General features: G+C 30.4%; 1 protein-coding gene across 2 annotated transcripts in view; it reads right to left on the bottom strand.

Moving 5' to 3' along the window:
- Positions 1-3359: 3359 nt before the first annotated feature.
- LOC143915436 (uncharacterized) overlaps positions 3360-26154 on the bottom strand; it is a 184607-nt gene continuing 161812 nt past the window's right edge. The window contains exons 13-17 of one of the 2 annotated variants that reach the window (XM_077436094.1): positions 16886-17046; positions 12931-13046; positions 12516-12683; positions 11871-11948; positions 3510-3833 (exon numbers count right to left, since the gene is read on the bottom strand). In XM_077436094.1, coding sequence (XP_077292220.1) covers positions 3709-3833; positions 11871-11948; positions 12516-12683; positions 12931-13046; positions 16886-17046 — 648 coding nt within the window. In that variant the 3' untranslated portion in view covers positions 3510-3708. Of the gene's footprint in view, positions 3834-11870; positions 11949-12515; positions 12684-12930; positions 13047-16885; positions 17047-26154 lie in introns of both variants that reach the window. The other variant, XM_077436101.1, reaches the window with a different exon arrangement.

Below are 26154 nucleotides of genomic sequence, written 5' to 3'. Positions count from 1 at the left end.
TCTGTTTTCAGAAAAAAAAGTACCATTCAAACAAAATGTATTTTATTTTAATGGGATAATAACAGGATATTGTGCATTGTGTACTATCTAAAAATCACAGGCTTGGAAAGATTGAGTCCTTGAAATTTAAAATGAATTGCCGATTCCATTTAAAAATACAAATGTTGATTTCAATCAAGAAAGATATTTTATTAAAAAAACCTTTTATCGTAAAATATAATACATATGATACATATGCACATATGTATTATATGTATTATACTCGTGTACTTGAGCGTATAATTTCTCTTTGTATGATTAGAGACGAAGGTCATAGGCCACATATACATATGTATATATGAATGTGAAAATAATATATATATATATATATATATATATATATATATATATATATATATATATATATATATATATATTTCTATAGTATTATGTAGTATGATGCCTATATATTGAACACTAAATCATTATATGAAATCGGCAATTTTTCGATATTTTAGCGCGTATTATTATTGATTTCATATTTTATGTCTGTCTGAACCTAGTATATATGTATGTACATATATAGTATTTACACACATACTACAGTAAAAGTTACATACATATTTGTTTATATTTAAATATAGTGAAAAGGTCCTCAATCGAGATGATCGATAGCTAAAAAGGAAATGTGATTTGGATTATGGAAAAATGTTGTGAATACCGGCTATTGGACTGGCGCTCTCGGATTGTCGCATTATTAGAGCACTGGTGGAGCTCTTCATTGTGCTACCTGAACAAAGAATGTAACACAAAGAATGTAACAAGAATGTATCGAAATGATCGCTTCGAAAAGGCTGAACGTGCTCAAGTGATAATTGAAAAATAGTTTAATTTCATAAAAAAATATAAAATATGTATGTATATGTACACTCAGGGCCGGCTCAAAGGGGCAGCAGACTAGGCACGTGCCTAGGAGCACGACAGTCAAAGGGCATTGCAAGGCGTCCGCATTTTTTTTTTTTTTTTGATATAAAATTGTAAAACATTTTATATTAAACTTCATTTTTCTACTCGGAGTAATAATACTGACTGCTAATATTATAATTTACAAGAAAGGCGGGAAGTTGACTCATATGTATGTATCAACGACTCACGAATAAAACTTGTCCAACAATAAACTGTCGTCGGTACAAATGTTAATGGGGTGAAAGATACATACATACATAGTTTTTAAATTTAATTTTACCTTTTTTTCTTAATATATTTTATTAGTCGTTTAAAAAATTTAAAAAAGGAGGGGGGGGGGTGCGCTGAAAAAAAAAGCCAAGGGACGCCATATACCCTCAGTCCGGGCCTGTGTATACTAGACAAGAAGCCTAACTTAAGGCATTTAAAATCGAGACTGTTTAAGCAATTGTTATATGTATGTATATGTATATACATATATACATATATATATATATATATATATATATATATATATATATATATATATATATATATATATATATATATATATATATATATATATATATATATATATATATATATATATATATAGATAAATAGATAAATAGATATAATATATGTATAAACATATCTATGTATGTATACCTATATGTTTGAAGTTAAAAACTAAAGATAAAAAATTTGTCTATAATTAATAACACTGTTCGACAAATGACGACTTTTTTTTTGGTTCAAAGACGAGATATAACTTTTCTTATATATCTACGCCCAGTGAACACGAATCTGATAATAAAAAGTGTTGATTGGCTCGAGATTCGGAGATATAGTATGTGTTTTTTAAATCGCGCGATTTTTCTAAATTGGTGTTGTTCGGTCGATTTCTCAAAATCTGTTAATTTCCTGTTCAAAATGAATATTGGAATCTATAGTCGGGTATTTTATCTTTTATTTGTACTACTTTTCAGTTTTCAAATCTCTCTAAGTAGTCGTCCAGTTCAAATCAAAAGTCAAAATTACGTATTTTCACTTGGGATTTTTTCCCACTGTTAATACTATATTATATTGAGTATTTTCTATTGAAACATGTTTATAAGGATAGTATTCTGGCCACACTATTTCTTGTTTTCGGCTAAAAGGGTTCATTGGATGTGTGCTGAATTTTAAATCTGTAAATTTACGAGCAAAAAATCTGTATTAGTAGAGCACAGAAAATTAACAGATTTTGAGAAATCTACCGAACAACACCAAGATATAGAAAAATTGCGCGATTTAAAAAATACATATATCTCCGAATCTCGAGCCAATCAACACTTTTTATTACCAGATTCGTGTTCACTGGGAATAGATCAATAAGAAAAGTTATATCTCGTCTCAGAACCATTTTTCGTGTCGAACAGTGCAATTAGTATCATTATAATATAAAAATTGATGCCAAGTATATTTTTTATTAAAAGAGGGTTTAATTTGTATGCAAAATATATGTAGATACACAAAATGCCCAAGTACATATATGTAAGTACTACATAACACGAATCAAAATGCAGATTTAAAATTAATTCAAAGACAATCAAAACACATGCAAAATTTTGTAAATCAGCGTTTCACAACAATTCCTTAAGTGAAACAGTTAGATTTACTGCTTAATTTAGGCATAATGTAATATGAATAATATAATATTATATATTGTACATATGTATATATTATATGTTATGGTCGATATATACATACCAGTATATATCATTGTTAAAATAATTCATATTAATTAGTTAGTTAGTAATATAATATTACCGTCATTCGATGGTAAATGAGATCCAAACAAATATACATGTATAATTTTAACCAGGCCAAAGATAAACTGCAAAATATAAAATTAGTGTCTATCGGAAGTGAAAGATGGAAATAGTGACGAAGACAAAGAATGTGCATCCTTTGTACCCAAATAAATTTCCCAAATCGAGGGAAATTACATACCAACATGTTGAACCATCGAGTCAAGAGGTTCACAGATGTTCCTTGGTCCTTAAAAGCCGAATCGCGTTGAGTTTTAGTTGAAAACTTTCATCGCGTTCATAAGAACGTGAGGACCGACTGAATAAGAAGTATTTAAGATTAAGCATATATTTGATCAAATTAACTAAGCCCCCGGTTAAAATAATAAATGTAGTTATCAAATTGACCAATATTCTCGGTTATTACGAATAATAACTGAATTCGTCACTTTGACCGTAATATACATACATATACATATGTACATATGCATTCACCTAATTATGTAATAAAAAAGCAAGATGCACACTATAAATGCACACAATAAATCCGAAAAAAGTATAAAGCGCAATCCATATTTATATACTTACTGTGACTTCTCAATGTTGTAATTATCATTTTGTTTAAAGAAAATATTCGTTTTTGAAAATAAATAATTTTTATTTGATTTTTTTTAAATAACTTTAAGGCAACAATTATCACAGATGACAAAAACATGGTTTATCGTATATTTAGGTATTTATCCATACATTTTTTTTTATCCATACAATATAAAAAAATATACAATTGCGCGTTATGCGTTTGAGCAAATTTCTAATTATTTAATTACAAACTAATAATAATTGACTGTGCAGTTGTAATATAGTATGGGAAAAGTTTAAGAAGTTTAAAAAAAATAGAGAAAACGGGAAAGTATCGAGTCATTAACAATAACTAGGAATTAATGTAATACATTATTATTAATAATAATAATTTTAATTGACGGATCGACTGCTATGGTTTTTTGTTCACAGTTTTCGGGAATTTCTTTTTCGTTTTAACGGGGGATGGGGGTTCTTCGACGTCTTGCACGAAACAAAGGGGTTGACCGAATGGTCTAGTTCCTGTGCTGGCGATTTCTGTAAAATAACATGACCACAAACGCAATATTGAAACGACACTGAATAATAAACGGAAACAAAATAATAATACACTAAAACATATAAGTAGACATATAAATGAACATGAAAACACAAGCTTACATATATAATTTACACCGATGTAGGACGAGAGGGATTAAAACAACAATGATAAAAAGGAATTGTTTTACTAAGAAGAGGGTTAAGCAAGGTGCAATCATGACGGTAAATGTAAATGCATTGGAAAGCTCGGAATATTACTGAGTGAACAAGAGATTTTTAAGTTTAGTGTTGATTATCAATATGTAAATATGTATATGTATATATATATATATATATATATATATATATATATATATATATATATATATATATATATATATATATATATATATATATATATATATATATATATATATATATATATATATGTATATGTACGTATGTAGGTATGTACATATACATACATGTGAAGAATTGTTATGATTTTCTGCTGCGATGCTTACTATAAAAATATTTTCTATAAAAGGATAGTTCAACTATATTATAATAAGATATTGGATTATCAATACTGAGCATCCAATATCTACTATACATATAGTAAAGACACATTCTTATTAAGGCACTTTTGTATTATTGTACGAGCGATTTTATTTCCATCAAAGCAATAAACTTTTTCTTCAACCTTTAACTAAAGGCAGTACAACGCATACGAAAATGTATTTACATACAATAACATTGTCACTACTGTGTAAATCGTGCTCTATATTTGGCGTTTTTTTCACTATAAATATATATTATTGCGCCGTGAAATCAAAAAGATTGGCGACTGTTATGTTAGTCATTCGATACATGTATCATTATGGATGTGATATAAAATTTCATCACATGTATTTACTGATTCGAGCGAGCCGTCGATTTGATTGGAACAAGCCCTTTTATACTTTTAAGATAGCAATTCACGTATGCGTTTGTTTGCAGATGAATCGACAGACAAGTCTATAACGATTCGCCAAACAAGTTTTTGGTGTCAGAGTTTGCTACGACGGACGAATTTCTAGAGACTTGTCCGTCGATTTGCTTGCAGACACATTTAGAGGTGAATGACCACCTTCAAGATACCGTACAGGGGCTCAGAACTTTTTGACAACACCGCGTATAATACATCGCCACTAGGGGGTTTTTTTTTAAGGAGTTGTGAGGGTTTGTGGAGGATGTCGGTTCTGTCTAGTGGCACAACACACAAGGCACATTAAAGAGGGCGCCCACACCTGTGGCGCAACGTTCTCTCGCGGGATTCACATTTAAATACATGAAACTTTCAGACGATTCCGTACTTTCTGGCAGCGAGATGGACCTGTGTTGTGGAGAGTTGTTCCTGGACCGTGAGCCGAACATGGAGATGCTCTTGACCCCAGCAAAAAGGCGCCTACGGATACGCATGTCGCGAATACCTCCACCTGTTCCATACGCCACACACTACACATCTGTACAAAGCTTTCAATACCAAGCCTTCGGTCCGTCTGTATGTCTGTTCGTCTCTTTACTCTTAAACTGACTACTAAGTAGATAGCTATGTATTGTGATTAATTGTCAAAATATAAAACAATGTTTCTCGCGAATTTAAAAATTTTAGTAAACGTATTTTTATTTTCCACACTTTGACTTTTTGAAGCTTGTTGAAGAGATATAAAAAAAATTGTAACGCGACGTTCTCCCGAGTGTCCCTTCAGTTGGTAGCGGTAGGAATATTTAAGGTGACACCAGTGACTTTACCGCGCCAACACCATACTCCTCTCGAGCAGTATCGAGAGCGATTCTCTCTACCACCAGCCGTCAACCGGGAAGGACCTCCCTATCCAGCATCTCCGCCGAGCGTCTTCAGAGACGCCCAGAGATCACCATCTTGTGTCCACACGAGGCATTACGGAGTTTGTCTCCTGCCTCCCCCTCCCGCTGCTGTGACCCGACCAGCGGTGCTTCAACGAGAAGAGGACCGCAGAGCCAGCTTCCCGACCACGAGGAAGCTGTTATCAACGAAGACGATTTGCAGTCAGGAACCTCCTCGACTATATATATAACACTATCCCAAGGTTAGTCCACGTTTCCATATAACCCTACCCTTGGAAGAACGGAGTAAACGCCCTATGGACCTCCCACAGCGAGATCAGATAAGCGCGCGTAAAAACGTTCGTTACAAAATGAAGATTTTCATTCACTAAAAAAATAGAAAAAAAAGATGAAGTCGGAATAATCCAAATTCAAAAAAACGTAATGTCATGTTTCAAGGCCACCGAAGTGTAATAAATTCGTATTTTATTTTTAAATCCACAGAAACCTCGTACTAATTTTATTTTTGCCTACATATGTATGTAAATATGTAAAAGGTCGAAAAACGAAAGATCAAAAAAAAAGGGTACATGGTAAACGGCACTATGTACATATATATAATATACATATATCAGTGGCATGCGGTGAAATTATCTCTCTTTTTGTCATACATACATACATATTTTGTTTGTGCAATACATACATATGTATGTACATACATACTTTGTCCTTGTTTCATGTGCGCGCGAAAATTAAGTGAGGATGTACGACGGGGGGAGAGAGAGAGTTTTACCGCACGCCACTGATATATACATATATATGTATATACTAACCGTTTTTCATATGTATGCGTGGTAAACGAACATTTTTGACTTTTTCACTGTCGACTTTTTTACGATCACCCGTGCATACATACATACTTATGTACATACATAGTGTAGGCAAGGGAATTTGAGCCGTGACCTAGCTAGGGGAAATAGTTTTGGTTTCGCGACCCAAACAATATGAGTAAAATAGCACGTACAAACAAAAATTAATTGTATTTTGATAATACGAACTAAAATATTAGTAATAACATTAGATATTATTATTCGAGTCGTGGCGTTGGATAAGTTTTGAGAAATTAAATATCGGTGCTACATCAGACGGGCTGCACCTGTTTCTATTTTAGGATGCGGTCTGTTTCGAAATTTGGTTTTAGCGATAAACCCTAACTGGAATTTTTATCTTGAGAATATTTTGCGACCCATTAAATATGTCAATCCACCCAATTTTGGTTCACGACCCATCATTTACAAACTATGTATTAGTGTAAGCGAAAGGGATTTTTCCAATTAGAATGTATTTATTTATCCATTTTTTTATGTATATGTATTATTTGGACAGTAATAAATTGCTTTTGTATTATAACTTAATAATACGAGTGTATATAAATTGTATGTCTACGTTATTTTAATTGCCACAAAATTCTATTAAATTAAATTAATTTCACATTTATTCATTATATAAAATCTTCATAGTACGTAAGTCTTTCAAGTAACATATAATAACATAAATATAATAAACCAAAATACCTATAATATTGAATTTTAAATCAGTCTAGTCGCCATGTTTTCGTAGGGCGTTTTGTTGTTGCTAAGCTACTTTAATGATGTGCTTATTTCAGGAAAAGTAGAATATTAATTTGGGGTATTAGAGCCTGAAGCTATGGATGATTGATAACTGCGCAGTTATCACAATTAAGCTGGGTAATTAAGAAATGAAACGATAAAACGACAGACTTAACAATTCCTTTGAAGTAGTACATACATATATGTATGTATGTATGTATGTACATACATACACACACACACACATATATATATATATATATATATATATATATATATATATATATATATACATATATATATATATATATATATTTAATAAATCATATTTTTTCCAAATTTATATTTAAATTTCATTACAATACTCTAATATGTATAATATTAAGAGGATGGGATTACTTCAAAAAGAGCGATTGAAGTGGCAAAAGATTTACATACTTAACATTTTCTTTAACTTTGCGGCCCAATAAATTTTACTGTAAAATATGTAGTTGATAATAACACAAAAATACAATGGAACTGACTGTGTGTTCATACACAGTAGATAATTTTAAATGATATAAATTAACATTAAAAATTTTAACAATTTTTGCAACTTTTTCCACCGTCACAGATAGAATTTGCTTTGTTCACTTCTTAATATCTTGATCTTCCATTGACCAGCATAAAATTAGGCCATATATATCATAATTCTCTTCCATTAAATTTCAATTATAATTGATAGTACATCATTTCTAGTGGCCATTACTTTTTATCATTAATTCTTTACACTTTAACAACTCCTGTGAAATGCACCAAATTTAAAGTATTTATTTAATGCAAATGAATTATATTTAAAAGTAGTATTTGAATATATTGATAAGTTATAAGTAAGTACATATGACGGGCTGAAAACCAGATGGTCTGAAAACCAGATGATTTTTTAAAAAAGCTGGTTTAATTGCTAAAATAATAGCATTTCATATACATATGCTATTTATTATTTTAGCACTTAAACCAGATTTTTTAAAAAATCATCTGGTTTTCAGACCATCTGGTTTTCAGCCCGTCATATGTACTTACTTATAACTTATCAATATATTCACTTGTACCAGTCTGGTTTTCAGCCCGTCGTATGTCAATTCGAAATATATTTAATAAATCATATTTTTTCCAAAGTAATATCATTACAGTACTCTAATATATAATTAATGGGATACTTCGAATTATAATTTAAATCGCATGTCTACAGCCACCGTGTTACAGAAACTTACAATTGTATATTTAAATTAAACAAAGAGACTTATTTTGATTTGAAATGTTTTTTATTCCTAATAAATTATATTCAGAATTCATTTTGGGTTTATTATAATAGTAATTGTTCTATTGATAATTTTCTATTTTAGAATTTTTTTTACAGTACTATTTATAGTAGTATCTTAATTTAATGTTAATGTACAGCATAATAGAGAAAAATTGTCAAAGACCTATTAAAAGTTACTTATTGATCGAGTGTATTGTACATATTAATTAAATGTATTTTAGGTTAAACCTATGAGTGAGAGGTGACTACGAGATTGTTAAAGTAAAAAGTGTTCTATGGCCCAGGCCACGTCGGACTGTTTTAGTAAAATTTTTTTTTCAAATTTTCAAGTTGACTGGAAATGGTACCTCCCATTATAGGTGTTCTCTTTTATACTAATCTCTTTTCAGCTCCTTTTATTTTTTCGTCTGACAATATGTGGGTTCTTATCCACACTCTTTTGATTCGATGAATAATTACTATACGTTACAAACTATTTGTAAAATACGAATCAATGAATCAAAGTGATGTTTTAACTTTATTTGATTACATTAAAGGATGTATTTTATTTAATCTTAGAAATTTATGGATGCGAACCGAAAATTTAAAGAATGTATCCAAACTCTCAAAACAAGAACGCCAATATTTGGAGTATTTTTTGCGTGAAACATCGGGAGAGTTTGCAAAATGCAATTGAACGGTTTTGAAATATGAAAATATGCAAATTAAATTTTTTTTTTACTTTTTTTGTTATATATTTGATTTCCCGGTGCTAGCACCGGTGTCCCGGGATTGGAAATTCCTAGCACCTCAACCGGTGCTGAAGTAATCTTCCGGGATTGGAAGCACTACTAATAGGCTATTGGCTGGATCCACAGCGCGCCGTTTATTGTTCAATTGTTGTAAATGCTATTGTTCAATTGTTGTATAAGGTTCGTCCAACCTTTTTTTTGTACTCTAGCTTTGTAAATAGAGACAAACCGCCCCGATTCCTGGAAAAAGCACGGTGTCTATCCGCAGTCTACTAATAACACTGTTCGACACGAAAAATGGCTCAGAGACGAGATATGACTTTTCTTATAGATCTATGCCCAGTAAACACGAATCTGGTAATAAAATATGTTGATTGGCTCGAGATTCGGAGATATATGTGCTATTTAAATCGCGCAATTTTTCTACATCTTGGTGTTGTTCGGTCGATGTCTCAAAATCTGTTAATTTTCAGTGCTCTACTAATACAGATTTTTAGTAGAGCACAGTCGGGTATTTTATCTTTCAACAGTGGTCGTCCAGTTCAAATCAAAAGTCAAAAATACGTATTTTCACTTGGGATTTTTTCCCACTATTAATAGTATTTTATATTATTAACAGTGGGAAAAAATATTATTTATTTTATTTGAGTATTTTCTATTAAAACATGTTTATTGGGATAGTGTTTTGGCCACACTATTTTTTGTTTTCGTTTAAAAGGGTGATCTGACGAACGTAACTTCGTGGAAGAAATTTGATTTTGCTGATGTTACAAGGTTGAAGTCGTATTGATACTAATTTTTCAAATTATTAAAAATCTTTAGTGATATTCTTATTTATTTTCAAGTTTTGGTCAGTCAGTTTCTCAATTTTTGTGTACAAAAAATCCTACTTTTGTCCCCAATTATTTGGATGCTCTAAATCTGTAATTATAGTCGTTTGGGCATGGTATGAAAGCTTTCGACTGATGTTATCGATGTAAATTATTGCAGATTATGAACGAATATATGAAAAAACTTAAGAGAAACAAACGAAATATCAACAAAAAAAAAAAAATATTAGGATCGTAAGAATATTTTGTGAAAAAAGTTTTTATACCAAAATCTCGAATTTATCCCCAAAGAAAGTTTCCGTTGAAATGTTGTGCCTGTGACATGTGACTGAACAATTTTAACATAATATAATGCATAAAAGTGAATAACAAAATATATAGAATGAGCATTGTGTGAATACAATTATAACGATATAGTGAATAACTAATCTACTATTAAAATGAATAATAAAACATTTGCATCAATTTTCAATTCAAAGTGAAATTGGTATGGGTAATATATTATATGTGTACGTGTATGTATGTATTTTTACTTATATACATACATACTCTCCAATATACTTGATAAAATGTGAAAGAACGAAGTCTACATACTGAAATGTGCAATTTTAAATAAAATAAAAGTATGAATAAATAAAATTAAGAGTTGATCAAATAATCTACTACGACAACAGATGCACTACATCAAAATTAAACGAATAATTTTTCTTATTTTTAAACCAATTCAAATCGATACCTACTTGATATGCAAATTTAATGGTATACACGCACACAAACACACACACACACACCTGAACAAGAGGCAATTTGTGGTTGATGGACTGAGAGACTAGTGGGGGCTCGGTTCGATGGACCGGCGATTCCGGATCGGTTTTCCAGAACGGCTCCGGGTCGCGACATTTCGTTGGCGTGCTTCAACACCTGATACGTGGCGTCAACCTCTGGACTCTCTTCATGTCAGAGTTGTGGGAGGACGCAACGATGGGGTTAAGAAAATTTGTTAGTAGGAGTGATTTGGTAGTACGACGATGTGCGACATGAGTGCTAAGTGTGATAGTGTTATTCAAATGAAATTTATACTTTTGACAGTTTCGCCATAAAATTTTAGTACAATTACTTTCTAGGAAAATGTTTGGTTGAGATGATCGGTCCAATACCATTTGGTTGTTGTAAAACATCTATACATACATACATACGTATGTATGCAGAGAAATGTAATAATAATAGAAGGGCCCTTACCAATAAATAATTGTTGTTAATATTGCGCGGTACGTCTTTATAAATACGCTACAACGTACGGAATACAATCGGTTAAATTTACTTATAAAAATGTATCCCATGTTGTTTATTGGGTGTTTTTTAGTGCACTGAGCAATTTTTACCGATGCTTGCCCATTTTGCGAGTAATACAAACAAACAGAGAAACAGTTTTTATTGGACATAAGTCGACCACCAAGCATCAAATACGGCTGATGCTAATATTATTTAGGATTGTCTGTGGACAATGGTCACTTGATAACAACGATATGACGCCTAAAGCCACTTCTATTAATATAACATTTCTCTGTATGTAGTATGTAGGTATAACAGAATAAATAATACACGAAAGAAAAATCACTCAAACGATACTCAATGGAAAAGGATTATACATTTGTATATGAATGATAATTTTACACGTTCAGGTTTATGATACCGCTAGGGACAAATAAAAGATAAAATTTTATGGTCTATACCGTCTAAAAATTCTATGGATTCCTTGAAGGAAAGTGTTCTGACAAGCCTCTGACCAGGAATCCAACCTTCTGTGTCGACTTGTTTTCCGGAAACACAGGAAATAATATATTCATTTTACAATTGAGGCTTTTTTATGTCGTAATTATGTAACTATATTTATGTTGTTCGAAGAAAATGAAATCGCGTTTCATTAATAAATATCGATTCACGAAGCCAATTATATAGATATATTATACGTACATTTGTACATAAAACACATTGGGAAAATTAAACAAAAATTAAAAAATATAAATTTTTACAAAAAAAGTAAATAAATAAAGAAAATAAAAAAGAAAATGTATGATAAATAAGTATAAATTAATAAAAATGCATCTTATGAATAAAAAAATTATGTTTTTAATTTAAAATCTTATAGAAAGCATAGTATTTTTAACGATATATTATATTATTAAATTATTTAGTATTTCCCAAAGTGTATTGATAAGCCCGATAGATATACTTTTAACAGTTTTGATAGAACTATCGCTGAAGAGCCACACTTTGTGAAATACCGACTCTTACATTAGACAATTCAATCTGATATACGAAATAATCAAAACGTACTGAGTAAAAATCATAAAGAAAGATAGAAAAAATCTACTTACTGTCTTCGTCTTGGTGTTGTATGTCTTGTAGGCGAGGCTCGAGCTCTGACGTACTCTTTTGTCGTCTTAATAATTTTGACTTAGTCTGACATTTTCCGGAAGACCCCATGCAGTCCGAATGTACGTTCATTTTGCATAGTCTACACCGAAGTCCTTGACGTGTATGACCTAATTGTAAATCATATGTAAAAAAATTAGGGTTATATTGGCAATATCATAGAAATCAGTCAAAAGTGAACTTTTTTGACTCAACATGAATTTTATCAACCTCTTCACTTTTTGGGTCAAATATGAAGCACGCAACAGTATTTTAAGATCAATACCTCATGCTGAATTGATGGACGTAAAATGCTTATGTTCAAACTTTAAAATAATAAATAAATTTTAAGTTTTGATGAATAAACAAATAAATTACCTCTCAGAACTTGTGAGCAAACATCGCACGGTGTTATTTTCTTGTACGTGTATTCGAGGAAATTGTGACTTTCCATATCTCCAGAAGACCGCAAGTCTTTTCCAGATCCGTTTTTCCTGCACACCAAAGTTTAATTTAACACATGGTAAATAAATTGGATGTAGCATGTAGAAGGTGTCTTTTGCAATTTATGTGATACATTCATCTATCATGTTACATAAACTTTTCTTAAACTTAAAATTCAAAAAGTTTTTGAATTTTAACCACTCCGTGCATATAAAAAATTTCATTAAAATCAGACTTATTTATGTACATATGTATGTTTGTGAATAGTGCACGTTGTGTGATATTTTGGAACAATTTTTTTCAAAAATTATAAAATAATCTTCAACGGTATTTATTTCAATTACTTAAAATTCGATAAAGCCTAAGCTTAAATATGCATGCAATTCAGTGAAACACCTAATTACTTGAGTCTATTGATCGAGTCATATGAAAATTAAAAGCGTTAAAAGTCGCTCTAAACGCTTTTGTTCATCAAATATGTATAATATTGTGATTATAGCACTGGATTCCAATTAAGTATAACCTGATTTCTAATTCGAAGGTTAGCTGTCACTACATTAATATACTATTTTGAGTAAATAGAACATATATTGTGTATGTGAGTAAACAATTATACATTTACACGTGTTTATGCACACTTTTTACTACGTTTTTTCATTGCTAAGCTAGAACCAAGTATATTTATATCAATTACTTTAACAAAGAGGCATGCCCAAACTAAAGGTAGTTGATGAATTTTTTTTAGAAATAATTGAAAAAACGTAGCAAATCATTAGAGTGAGTCTAGAGAAAGTTATTCATACATGTCGGTGAAAAAAAAAATATAAAAAAATGACAACAGATTTATATACGTACTTTGATTACAGTCAATACAAGAAGCTATGTTTTTTAAGCGGGAAAATCAAGATGAAATTATATAAAAGTGAAAAAAACATTGAGAGTGTTGGTGGTGAGAAAAAGCTCATAGGTAGTACCAAATGCATATTTTTAGGAAAATTCAAGTGAGGTACAGGAAAAATTGGACAGTAATAGAAGACAGAGGTGCGTCTAGCGTCACACGCCATCATAGCGAGACGTTTTCTAAATTCTATGCAGTTTTTGAAACATACAGAGAATATATTTATGTAATGTATATACATATGTATATGTAATACTAAAGGCACGATTAGTATATTTCATAGCATGTTTATGTGAAGTAATATATTAGATATACTACAAAAATACACATGTTACGATTTACATATGTAAATACTAAGTACCTATGTATATATACATACATATACATATAATAGTGCTAAGTTTTCATTTTCTTTTGTAATTTACCTCATTGCAATGATTGTTGAGACGGCGTGGTACATTTGATTTTTTCTATGGATGGTAACGATTGTAACAAAAGAAAAAATATGATGCAATTAATCCCGATTGAGATAAATGATAATCCATTTCAGCTTCAAATAAAATGATCGCAAAAATACGCCAAATATCTTTAGTTAAATAAAAATAAATAAATGTATGCACAAAACCCAAGTTATTATAATTTATAACTTAGTAAAATGTTACGCATTTAATTTTTTTGTATCATGTATGATACATATGATACATATGATTTGCTTTTATTATCAATACAATTGTATGTATACATTTGTCAATTAAAACTAAGTACCATTAAATTATGATATCAAGTTGAATACGGCATGATAAAACAATCGAAACAGGTGGAAACACCGATTTTATAAAGAAATAAAAAATTTAAGCTACCTTTAGACGACAGGTATTTTTCAATAAATTCGTTATGAAAAACTGTTACTAGAGAATCAATAACGTTCTGATCTTAGAAAATAGAGGCTCATTTTTGACGTCTTCTACATCCCTATATATGTTTATATGTAAATACATACATATACACGAATGTATATATGTGCATATGTATGTATGAATGTAGATATGTATGAATTTAGGACGTACATAAGTCATATCTGGCTTAACCAAATTATACATTTCATGTGTAAATTGTGGATGCGGTTACAGGTATTTTGAAAGTCCTGGGTTCTATTACGTAAAAGCACTGAAAACAACATTTGATCAGATTATTCAAGAATGCCTGATATTCACAGTGACATCGTTCATCATAGCTAGCAAAATTTTCAACAAAAAATTCTTCATCAGAATTTCAGCTGATTCTAGTTACACTGTTCGACACGAAAAATGGTTCAGAGATGAGATATGACTTTTCTTATAGATCTATGCCCAGTAAATACGAATGTGGTAATAAAAAATGTTGATGGGCTCGAGATTCGGAGATATATGTGTTTATTAAATCGCGTGATTTTTCTATATCTTGGTGTTGTCGGTCGATGTCTCAAAATATGTCAATTTTCTGTTCGAAAATGAATATTATAATCTATAGTCGGGTATTTTATCTTTCATTTGTAGTACATTTAAGCTTTCAAATCTCTCTAAGTAGTCGTCCAGTTCAAATCAAAAGTCAAAAATACGTATTTTCACTTGGGATTTTTTCCCACTGTTAATACTATTTTTTATTGAGTATTTTCTATTGAAACATGTTTATTGCGATAGTGTTCTGGCCATACTAATTTTTGTTTTCGTTTAAAAGGGTGATCTGATGAACGTAACTTCGAGGAAGAAATTTGATTTTGCTGATGTTGCAATGTTGAAGTCGTATTGATACTAAATTTTCAAATTATTAAAAATCTTTAGTAATATTCTTATTTATTTTCAAGTTTTGGTCAGTCAGTTTCTCAATTTTTGTCCCCAATTATTTGGATGCTCTTGAATTTATTATAAGCTTCTAAAACCAGCTTCTTAATTTTACTGAGCAACAAAAAAAAATACTGGAGCGGAGACTAATCAGTAATTACGAAGTTCGACCCACTGAATTCGAATATGATAATGCTTTTTGGCGGGTTGCTCTCGCTTATGAGTAGACACGTAGCATTTTGTTGAAATTCGGAATAGATGTTAATAAATTCGAAATTCGAAAAAGATGAGAATTGATTAACAAAATTTATACTTAAAGATATTGGGTGAACTATTCAATCCATATGTGGCAGGTTCAAAATCCAACATTAATATTAAGAAATGGATTTTTTTTAAATTACCGTTGTTTAACGCATTAACAGAGGCTAAATGTTCAGAAGGATATGAGCATTTTTTCAAATAACTATTAGGTAATATACAAAATAGATTCACCCCAAATAATTTACAATTATTAATGGCAGCAAAAATTCAATAGAAAGAGTTTAGTTGTACTGCTCCAAGATCAATTTAGTGTCCAGTTAATAGTGTAGATGCTGAAAGATATTTCAGTAAATGTAATTTTTATTTATAATTGGTCGTCGCACAATTCATAATTTCGCTAATTTTTCACTTTATCACGTTTATATCTCAGAACTTTTTTTTATTTAAAAATACTAATTCGAGCCGTAATTGATTTTACATTTAGTTTAAAAATGCAGTTATTGATGACAGTATGCAAGAGCGAGATGAAAAGTGGAGATTCATACTCTAGCTCATCGTACAACTTCACTCGAGGGCTCACAGCGATGAGCCATCATTGTCTTATTCGAATCCAGTGGTCAAACTTACTAAACATTGATTACTCTCCGCTCCGATAACTAAAAACGTGAATTTTTTTGCTGCTCAGTGATAAACTCTCGAATGAAAAATCACCCGTTATGCAACTGAAACGTGTGACCTGTTTGCCCTGATACATATGTATGTAGGTACCTATACATATTTCAACGGGCGCATAAGCGATTGTGCATTATAACCAATTTGATTTGAATTTAATTGTATCGTATCGGCGGTGCATTGTAACTATAAATATTTTATAAAATAAGTAAACACTTTTAAAAATCAATCAACTCACTTGTCAATATTCTGCGCTGACTGCGCTGACTGTGACGTTGCATTGGTAGGCTTTAAGCTCTTGAAAGCTTTCAACCATTTATTTTTCATGCTACCGGATGACGACGAAGATAGCTTGCGATCAACGTCAGCAGGGTCAGCCTTGGCCGCGAATAATTCTTTCTGTAAAACAAAATAATGACAAAATTACATTAGATTGATTAATTAGTACTACACACGAACACATACATACATATGTATGTATGTAGATACACAGTTAGTTTGCGTGTCGATGATTTCGCTCGGGGACCGCCTGTTTCCAGTGAAAAGGTCGGATTGATTTTTCGCGGAATCTTGCCTTTTCAGATTTTGCCCTTGATATTTGATTACATCATCGGTCGATTCGTGGTAGAGGTTCTCACTACTGCCACGTTCGGTGACTCATAGATTTTGCAAAGAATTTTCGCATGAATTTCTATCAAGTTTCTGTATATTCACATAACTGCCGTTACGTGGAAATAAATGTTCTCTGTGTCGTCTCCAGATATTTCGCGATCTACAGTGTAAACAGTGTATTCTCACTGTTTTTGTAACTGTCACGTGTATGTACATACAAACATATGTATATTTCAAGTGAATCTTATGTAAATCTAATACGTACATTCTCACGTAATTACAATCCTCCATGAATGGTTTTGATATATGTATTTAAAAAACATTTGTACTGGATCATTTTTAAAGTTAACCGATCCTTGGGCTGTTAAAGCAGGTATTAGTTGTTTGTGTATATCGTAAGAAATTTGTTTTGTTGAAATACCCAAACTTTAGGTCCCAAAGTGCAATATCCTATAAATTTTTACACACGTGAAATGGTTAAAAAGTTATTTAATTTTACTGAGGGCCCATATTTTCTAACAGATAGTGGGGCCCACATGCCATCGGGCATGTTCGCTTGTATGGCCAGTCCGCCACTGCACGTATGTACATATGTACATGCATACATACATACACACATATCATATTAGGACAGTGCTACTCAAACTATGGTCCGTGCACCGGCGGTAGCCGGTCCGTGGGCAAAGAAGTAAATAAAAAATTAAAACAATAGCTTATGATAACGTTGCATCATCTCATCCATTTTATATAATAAATTATATAAAGACATGCCCTACAAACTCGAGATTATTCGGGATACTATGCCAAGATATAGGCGCGGATTATAAACGACTATTATCGCATGCTGCCATACGTTAGTTGTCAAGGGATAACATAGGCGGTTCCAGAAAATGGTCAAGGAGGGGGCCATTTTGAAATTGAACATAAAAAAATTAAAAATTATGTGATTTTACATTTGTTTAGGTAACATTACAATATATGTAAATTATAGTAGATATGATACTAACATTGTAGTTATTTTTTTTAAAGAAAACTACTATGATGTAAAACCCCATTCAGGAATATGTGTTAATAAATTAAAAGAATGGGGAAGAAATGTTTTTCAATTAATATTTATAAAAATATAAACCCATTATAAATAATATAATATATATTTAAATATGAAAAATTTACAGTATATATGAAATTAAATTCGTCCCAAGGGAGGGGGGGGGGGGGCATGGCACCCATGGCATTTTACTACTTATATTTAATACTATTTTTATTTGTTATATGAACAAATTTTCACTCATATACATACATAAACTTTTTATTTAAAAATATGATGCTGGTCCGTGAGAATTCCTGAAAAATAAATGCTGTTCCACCAACTGAAATAGTTTGAGTAGCACTGTATTAGGATATATTTGAAGTTTTGTCACAATTGAAATTTGTTTGGTGGTATTATAGTATTAAACAATGCTTCAATTTCAGTTTTCAGTGGGTACATAGTGTTTTTGAAGAATAAATGTGCTCAAAATCTTTTTTCTTGAGTTATAATATAATATTAATATTATAACTCAATATAATTATGATATTAATAATAGTAAATGTATTTAAAAATATATATATTTTTTTACGATAATAAAGAACCAGAAAATGCAATTTTCCAGGTTGTGGGTCTATGTACTTCATCTACCGCTAATAAAATTAGATTAGATCGTACGATTAGAAATGAATTACAATCGAACCCATGGGAGAGAGATATTTAAATTTAAATTTATAATTTGTACATCATCCACCCAAAGACAAAGATCGCCTGCCCGCCACGATGTTTGTCAGAAATACTAATTGAATTAGTCATACCAATTATTTATTAAATTATTATTTATATTTAATATAATACATAATATCATTCTAAGAGACCCAGATAATTTTATTTTAGAAAACTAATTAAAATTTCCTTTAATTAAGCCCCCGCATATTTATCATAAAAGATACATTTTATTACTTTATCTTTGTACGTACATATTATTATGTGGTAAATATATTACAACCTATTGAATGTATTTATGTACAATATTCTTTATCCTCAAGTATTGTCTACTTTTAACTATTTCAACTTTCGTTTCATTTTTAATCACTATTGATGTTTTCTCTTAATTTTATATCTTATTATTCACGAGACTTTCAATACCTTGATTGTCTCAAGACTGTTATGTGATTTACTCTAGTATTATTTTATTAAATTTGTGACAGCATACAAATTTAATAAAATAATACTAGAATAATTTTCATTTTTTTCTCATATTAAGGGAAAATTGATATCATCGCCATAAAAAATAACCACGGTTCCTAGAAGCGAAAGTCGTTTGTGGTGTGATCATTTTTACTGATACGTTAAAGAGATTTTGTATGAGGGGGTGTGTGTTTTTTGTGTAAATGATTTGTCTGTGTATCGATTTTACATCTAAGCCTCATAAATTGGGGCAAATTTTGACACTGGCGTGTCAAACTATTATGGTAGAAGGATCGATAACATTAAGTACTTTTTAGACAGTATTTTTAGACGAGTAAATAAAGGACATATAGACAATCAGTTAATATTTTGAATTTTTAAACAATAATATTTATTACACATTATTGAAATTTAAAGACATTTACCACTCGAATTAGTATGTTTAGATCAGTGGTTCTTAACCTTATTGGAGGTATTGAACCCCACCAGTTTCATATGCGCATTCACCGAACCCTTCCTAATTGGAAAAATAAAATATGATTTTTTTCAAATTCAAAACATATGTAGGTATATATTTTACTGGTACACAAAATGAATCGTGCATCAACATCACTGTGTTCAAAGAACAAAACCATTAAAACATGATTTTCATACAAAAACAAAAACATAATAATGAATATTTACTGCAAATCAGTGTGGCTTCGTTACCATTTGTTGACACCAAAAAGTTTGAAAGCGTTGTTGTTCTGAAGAGTTGCTGTTGAACCTGGCTCTGCTGAATTTCCGCCGAACCCCTGAGACTGACCCACCGAACCCCTGGGGTTTGATCGAACCCAGGTTAAGAACCACTGGTTTAGATAAAATATTGAGATACAAAACCAATCCTTATAAATGTGGAATAGTAAATAATTAGCGAAATAAACTCATTACATATGTACATCACGGAAAAAAATGTGTAAAAAAAAGTATATTTTTGACAATCAATAGGAAAAACATCCGACTATTGATTACAATACTTACTTTTGGCATAGCAATACTAGATTTTGAGTTAAGGACTATAACAGCCAAAACATTGTAAAAATTGCGTTTTTTTTAAACGTTTATATCTCATAAACAAAAAAAAGAAACCTACAAAAATTATTGTCATATTCGAATTAAGGTGGATCAAACTTCGTTTTAAATATTGATATCTCCGCTCCGGTGATTTTATTTGGCTCAATGTAATCAATAGATTTGATAAATTTTATGAATTGCATCTTTAAATAATTCAGCGTTATTATTTTTAGCGATAGTCGATATTACAAAATAAAGGACAAATTTAGAAAATAAATAAATCTAAAGGAGAGGGCAGTGAAATACAGGACTGTCCTCTTAAATAAAGGACGTATGGTCACCGTAAGTATAGTGTATTTTGTCTTCGGGTACATAATTTTTTTTTAATTATTTTTTAATTTTTATCTCACCCTTTTTATATGACTGCTTTCATCATTAAATATAAAACGTAATAAATATCAATAGCGGAAACAGTCCTATCAATTTTATCTATTCAATCTTATCTTTCTACCAGATTAGTATTTTATAAATGTGCAATCCTTGATTATATATAATATAATAAATCTAGCTTTAAATATGTACATATTTTGTTGTCTACAAATATAATGGATTTTATCTGTAATATATTTATAACGATCATTTGTTAAAATATATAATACTAAATAAGCTTCTACAGGTTTTAAATCCGTCGAAATAATTTATTCTTTACTAATAAAATTACTTGGATACAAAATAGGCCTAAGATAAAAATAAGTAAATGCAAAAGGAGCCGGAATCCCTTGACTGTTGAGTTTATTTTTTATATTTAAATTGTGTTTTCGTAACTTGAAACTGACTGAACAATGTGTGTGCGTATTGAATAAGTGACAAATGTGAAAGGTTTCATTTATTTACGACGAGAATGAATTATCAACACCGAATGTTACGAATCTCGAATTTATAAAATTAGCTTATTTGGCAATTTGTTCGTTGAAATTGAAACTATTGAATTGAAAATGATCTCACGATGTAGAAAAACAAATATATATTTTTTTATATGTACATATATAGTAAAACAATTTGAATATGAAGTTTGAAATATGTGTGTGTGTCCATACACAATTATTTTTTAAATATTTTTTCCTCGATCGGAAGTAGAAATTTTACCTTGGAGCTTTTAGGCTTGTTATGTGCTTCTACGAAACTTTTCAGCGTATCGAAATTAAATGTAATATATATCAGTTTCAACTTATAGATATTAAATTAAATTTAATATATGTACATATATCAGTTTCAACTTATAGATATTGAATGAAATTTAGTATATGTATATCAGTTTCAACTTATAGATATTAAATGAAATTTAATATATGTATATCAGTTTCAACTTATAGATTTTTTTTTTTTACAGTAATTTTATCAGCTAGATTCTTTCCAACATTTGCAAAGAAATCGTTAAAAGCGTTTGCTCCTTTTTTGGGTTCCTCAGTACAGTTTATTATATTTTTGTTTTGTATTATATTTTTAATGGTATTACTTTTAGTTTTCTGTTTATTTTCCAGAATTTCATTGATTATTATCCAAACTTTCTTACTGTCGTTTTCAGAATCATCAAGTTTGTTTTTATAATATTTTTCTTTAGTATTTTTTATGAGAGAAACTAATTTATTTTTGTATTTTCTAAAATGATTAATTAATTTTATATCTAGTGGTTTTTTTTTTGTTTCTTTGTAAAGCCTTTCTTTATGTCTTATAGATTCCACTAGTCCATGTGTTATCCACGATTTGATTTTACGAAAATATTTGAATAATTTTTTTCGAGTCATTATACAATTAATATACTTTGTTAATCTATTTTCAAATATTTCACAGCACTCGTTAACGTTATCATTTTGAAGAATATCTAACCAAAGTTCAGATGACAATTTATTTATCAAAGATACATTATTAATAACAGATATTTCATTATTAGTATTAGCAGTTTGTTTGTAATGTTGATTTATCGTCTGAGGTGTCATTGAAATATAATGTAGCATAGTCATGTAATGGTCGGTAATTGAAGTTTTTATAATTCCCGAGTTTATATTATTTATATCTTTTATATTTGTGAAAATATGATCGATGCACGATGGACGTTGCCCATTTATGTATCTAGTGTAAGAGTAAATACACGGTACAAAATTTAATTCCGCCATCATGTTTAGGTAGTTATCTTTGTTCTTCGATGTGTAATCGTGTGATATATTTAAATTTATGTCACCTAAAATTATTGCATTTGCGTTTTTAAATTTTAATAATATTTGTCTTAGTTCTTCTATAAACAAACAGACAGTAGATGATTGCGTTCTATATATAGGGATAATATCAATTTTTTTGTTATAATACTTAATTTGTACATGTAGGCAGTTTGTTCCATTTATATGAATTTCTTCCTCGCATAATATGTCACAATTATTTAATATGAACATAGCAATCCCACTGTTTTTATTTATACGGTTAGTAGTTGATACATAAGTATATCCCGGTATATAGTACGTCACTTCACTATTTGAATGAGTTTCTACTATACTATACTATACTATACTAATACTATGCATGCCGGCTTCTTGAGATCATTATGAATTGTTGTTAAAAATTCATCTATGTTCCGTTCTATGCTTCTAATGTTCATATGAAGAATTAAAGGACTGCAGTTGATGTCGTTTTGTTGGATACAGTATTCTTTGTAGCTGTTATATATTTTTTCTTCAATAATATTTTTTTTATCTAGTTCATTATATATGAAACCCGTCATTTTTATTCGCAGTCAATTCTGACACTAGATAGTATACCCGCTCACATCGACCAAAACCAACCATCGTCATAACCGTCAGAATGGCAACAATACTACAATAACTAATTGATTTGCAAATGGTTATCAACCTTTGAAAAATTGATTTGACTAAATGTAAAATTTTAGATGATTGTTTCACTGGATATTTATTAGATCTCGTTCCGAGTATATAGCTGTGATCGGTGAGGTGTTGTTCTTCCGTACTAAGATTTTTGAGTGTTTCACCCAAACATATAAAAAATGTTTTTCCTTAGCCAGGGCCTTCACTTTTGCCAGCAGCATTTTGTTCGAAACGGTCAGGTGGTCATTTACAAAAATCCTTTTGTCATCGGAATAACCGAGATCCTTAGATGAAAGTGACTTTAAACGCCGTGCTGCTAGCATAAATTCTTCTTTAAGATGATAGTTATTAAAAGAGGCAACAATCGGTTTAGAATTATTATTAATACGGGAAGGAACCCGCGCAACAAAGTTAATTTGATTAGGGGTTATGGGATAATTAATTTTCTTGCTCAGATTAACAATGGTGTCAATCAGATTTTCACTTTTAAAGAGTGGCACCCCTTTGATTTCAATATTATTTCTTCTTGACCATTGTTCCTTCTCATTTAATTTCTGTTCAAGGTGATCAATCTTGTTATGGATAGTTGCTGTCTCAAGGTTTGTCTTTTCTAGAGTAACCTAGACTCTAGTTTATGTATCTTCTGTGTAAAATCATTTATTAAGGAATGGGCCATCTCCAAAGAAGCACACTTCCACTGGAGCTGACGATCCCCTCCGAGTCTATTGTAGCCCGCTTTGGTAATACCAGAACAAGGGAAATCAAATTTCAATTTACATCCACCACATAGAACACCTTCTAAGCCTTCAGAATTAAAACGCGCACACTTAAACATTGTGATATTGTGATAAAGCCAATATTCGATAAATAAAATAGAATTTGTAATTAATAGTTAAGAAACACTGGATTGATTGATTATAAACGAGAGGGCACGTACGCTCATTAGCAAGTCCCGATGAATACTGTAAATGAAAAGTAAAGATATTAAATGAAATTTAATATATGTATATCAGTTTCAACTTATAGATATAAAATTTCTATAAATTGAAACTTTAGATAAGTAACATGATAAATTTAGTGAAGATTCTTCAATTGGAAGTGGCAGTGTACTTTTTCTTGTAATATTTTTTTCGAGACTTTGAATATGTGCGTTCTTGTGCTAGAAAATTACAATCATGTAAATGAAAACAAAATTAAACCGCAAGCGTGATTTTTTCCACAATGCTAAGCGTATCGAGGTGAAATATTTGTATTCTTTATATACGTATTATCTCAGAGGTGATTTAAAATAATTATGAACAAAATCCTATAACCGAAAGTAGAGCTTTTGTTTTTTATAGCTAAAAACCTAAAATGTATATATGTACATATGTGTTCCCCTACGCTAACGCACAAATGTGTATCGAGAAGGCTATCACACCCGTTATTTGTGTATGCATATGTATGTGTACATTATTAGCGAATTTTGTTTTTGATATTACATATGTACTTATGTTTCTTCCTCAAGTACATACATAGAAAATGTCACTAAGAGTTGGTCACAACTGAACTTTTTTCGATTTGAAACTTTTAAAACCAGGGTCTAAAACGACTCCACAGTTCTGGTACAAAATCTGCTCAGCTATAAGTATAGTATATATATTTATATTAAGTATATATTGTACAAATTACAGAAAAAAAACTTTTTTTTTTCAAACCTTGACAGTGTCTCGGCTGTTTCCAGGAGAGATGGGACTTGAACCCTGCAGATATTCAATTGCGGTTAAATCCCTAGTCGTAGACCTATATAATCGTCGAGGTGATTTAGGGAGAATTTGCTCCACTGGATTTCTCAGGGAAGCCGTTTGGGTCAGATATATATACTTACAACGATATAACATTTTGGAAAATTTTCGATTCGTTTATGATAGTAATTGAGCAATTATTGTCGAAATTTTCAATAACCCTGTTGTTTTCCATAAAATTGGAAACATATATGTTTTTTATAAAAAAAACCCGAAATGTATAATACTATATGTACATATATGTATCATATAATATATTTTCACAACACATTCACATTATTTATGAACAACTGATTTTGTACAATATAAATAACAAATTTTACAGTATAATATAATAATAATTTGAAATTTGATATGAATGTTTTTATTATTTGTTTAATAAAGTTTTCACAATTCCTATCAATAACTAAAAATGGGAAAATAGCGTGAATTATCAATGATGCCTAGATCAAAACGGTCAAATTTAAAAGACTATGTATAATATTATTTTAAAATAAAATTCTGTTGTATTGATTATGGATTAAATAAAATTAAAGTTTTTCATTTAAAACAACATACAATAAGCAAAGGAAAATTTATTCGCAGAAATTAATGCAATGCAATGAACTTTTATTGCAACCACGACTTGGTAATCGTAATATGTAATTTACGTTCACCAGACTTGTAAATAATTTGTTGCACTCAGTCAAGAAAAAATTTAGAAAAGTTAGTCAAATACCGTCTCACAAGGTTAACTATTTTTATATTTATATATAAAAATAAAAAAAAAATGAAATGATATTTAAATCGACAATAATTAGATTCTATAAAGTATCTATGTACATATATACAATATAATTGAGCACTATATTTCGAATCCGATCTCATGGGCGGCTTCCGCGGCCGCCCCGTTGCAACTGACTGGTAGTAGCAGTAGCACTATGAAGACTAGCAATGGGGGGGGGGGGGGGGGGGTAGTAGTCTGTAA

Source organism: Arctopsyche grandis, chromosome 1 (assembly GCF_051622035.1).
Source record: "Arctopsyche grandis isolate Sample6627 chromosome 1, ASM5162203v2, whole genome shotgun sequence".
NCBI classification, from domain to species: Eukaryota; Metazoa; Arthropoda; class Insecta; order Trichoptera; family Hydropsychidae; genus Arctopsyche; species Arctopsyche grandis.
This window is presented reverse-complemented; position numbering and strand designations above follow the sequence as displayed.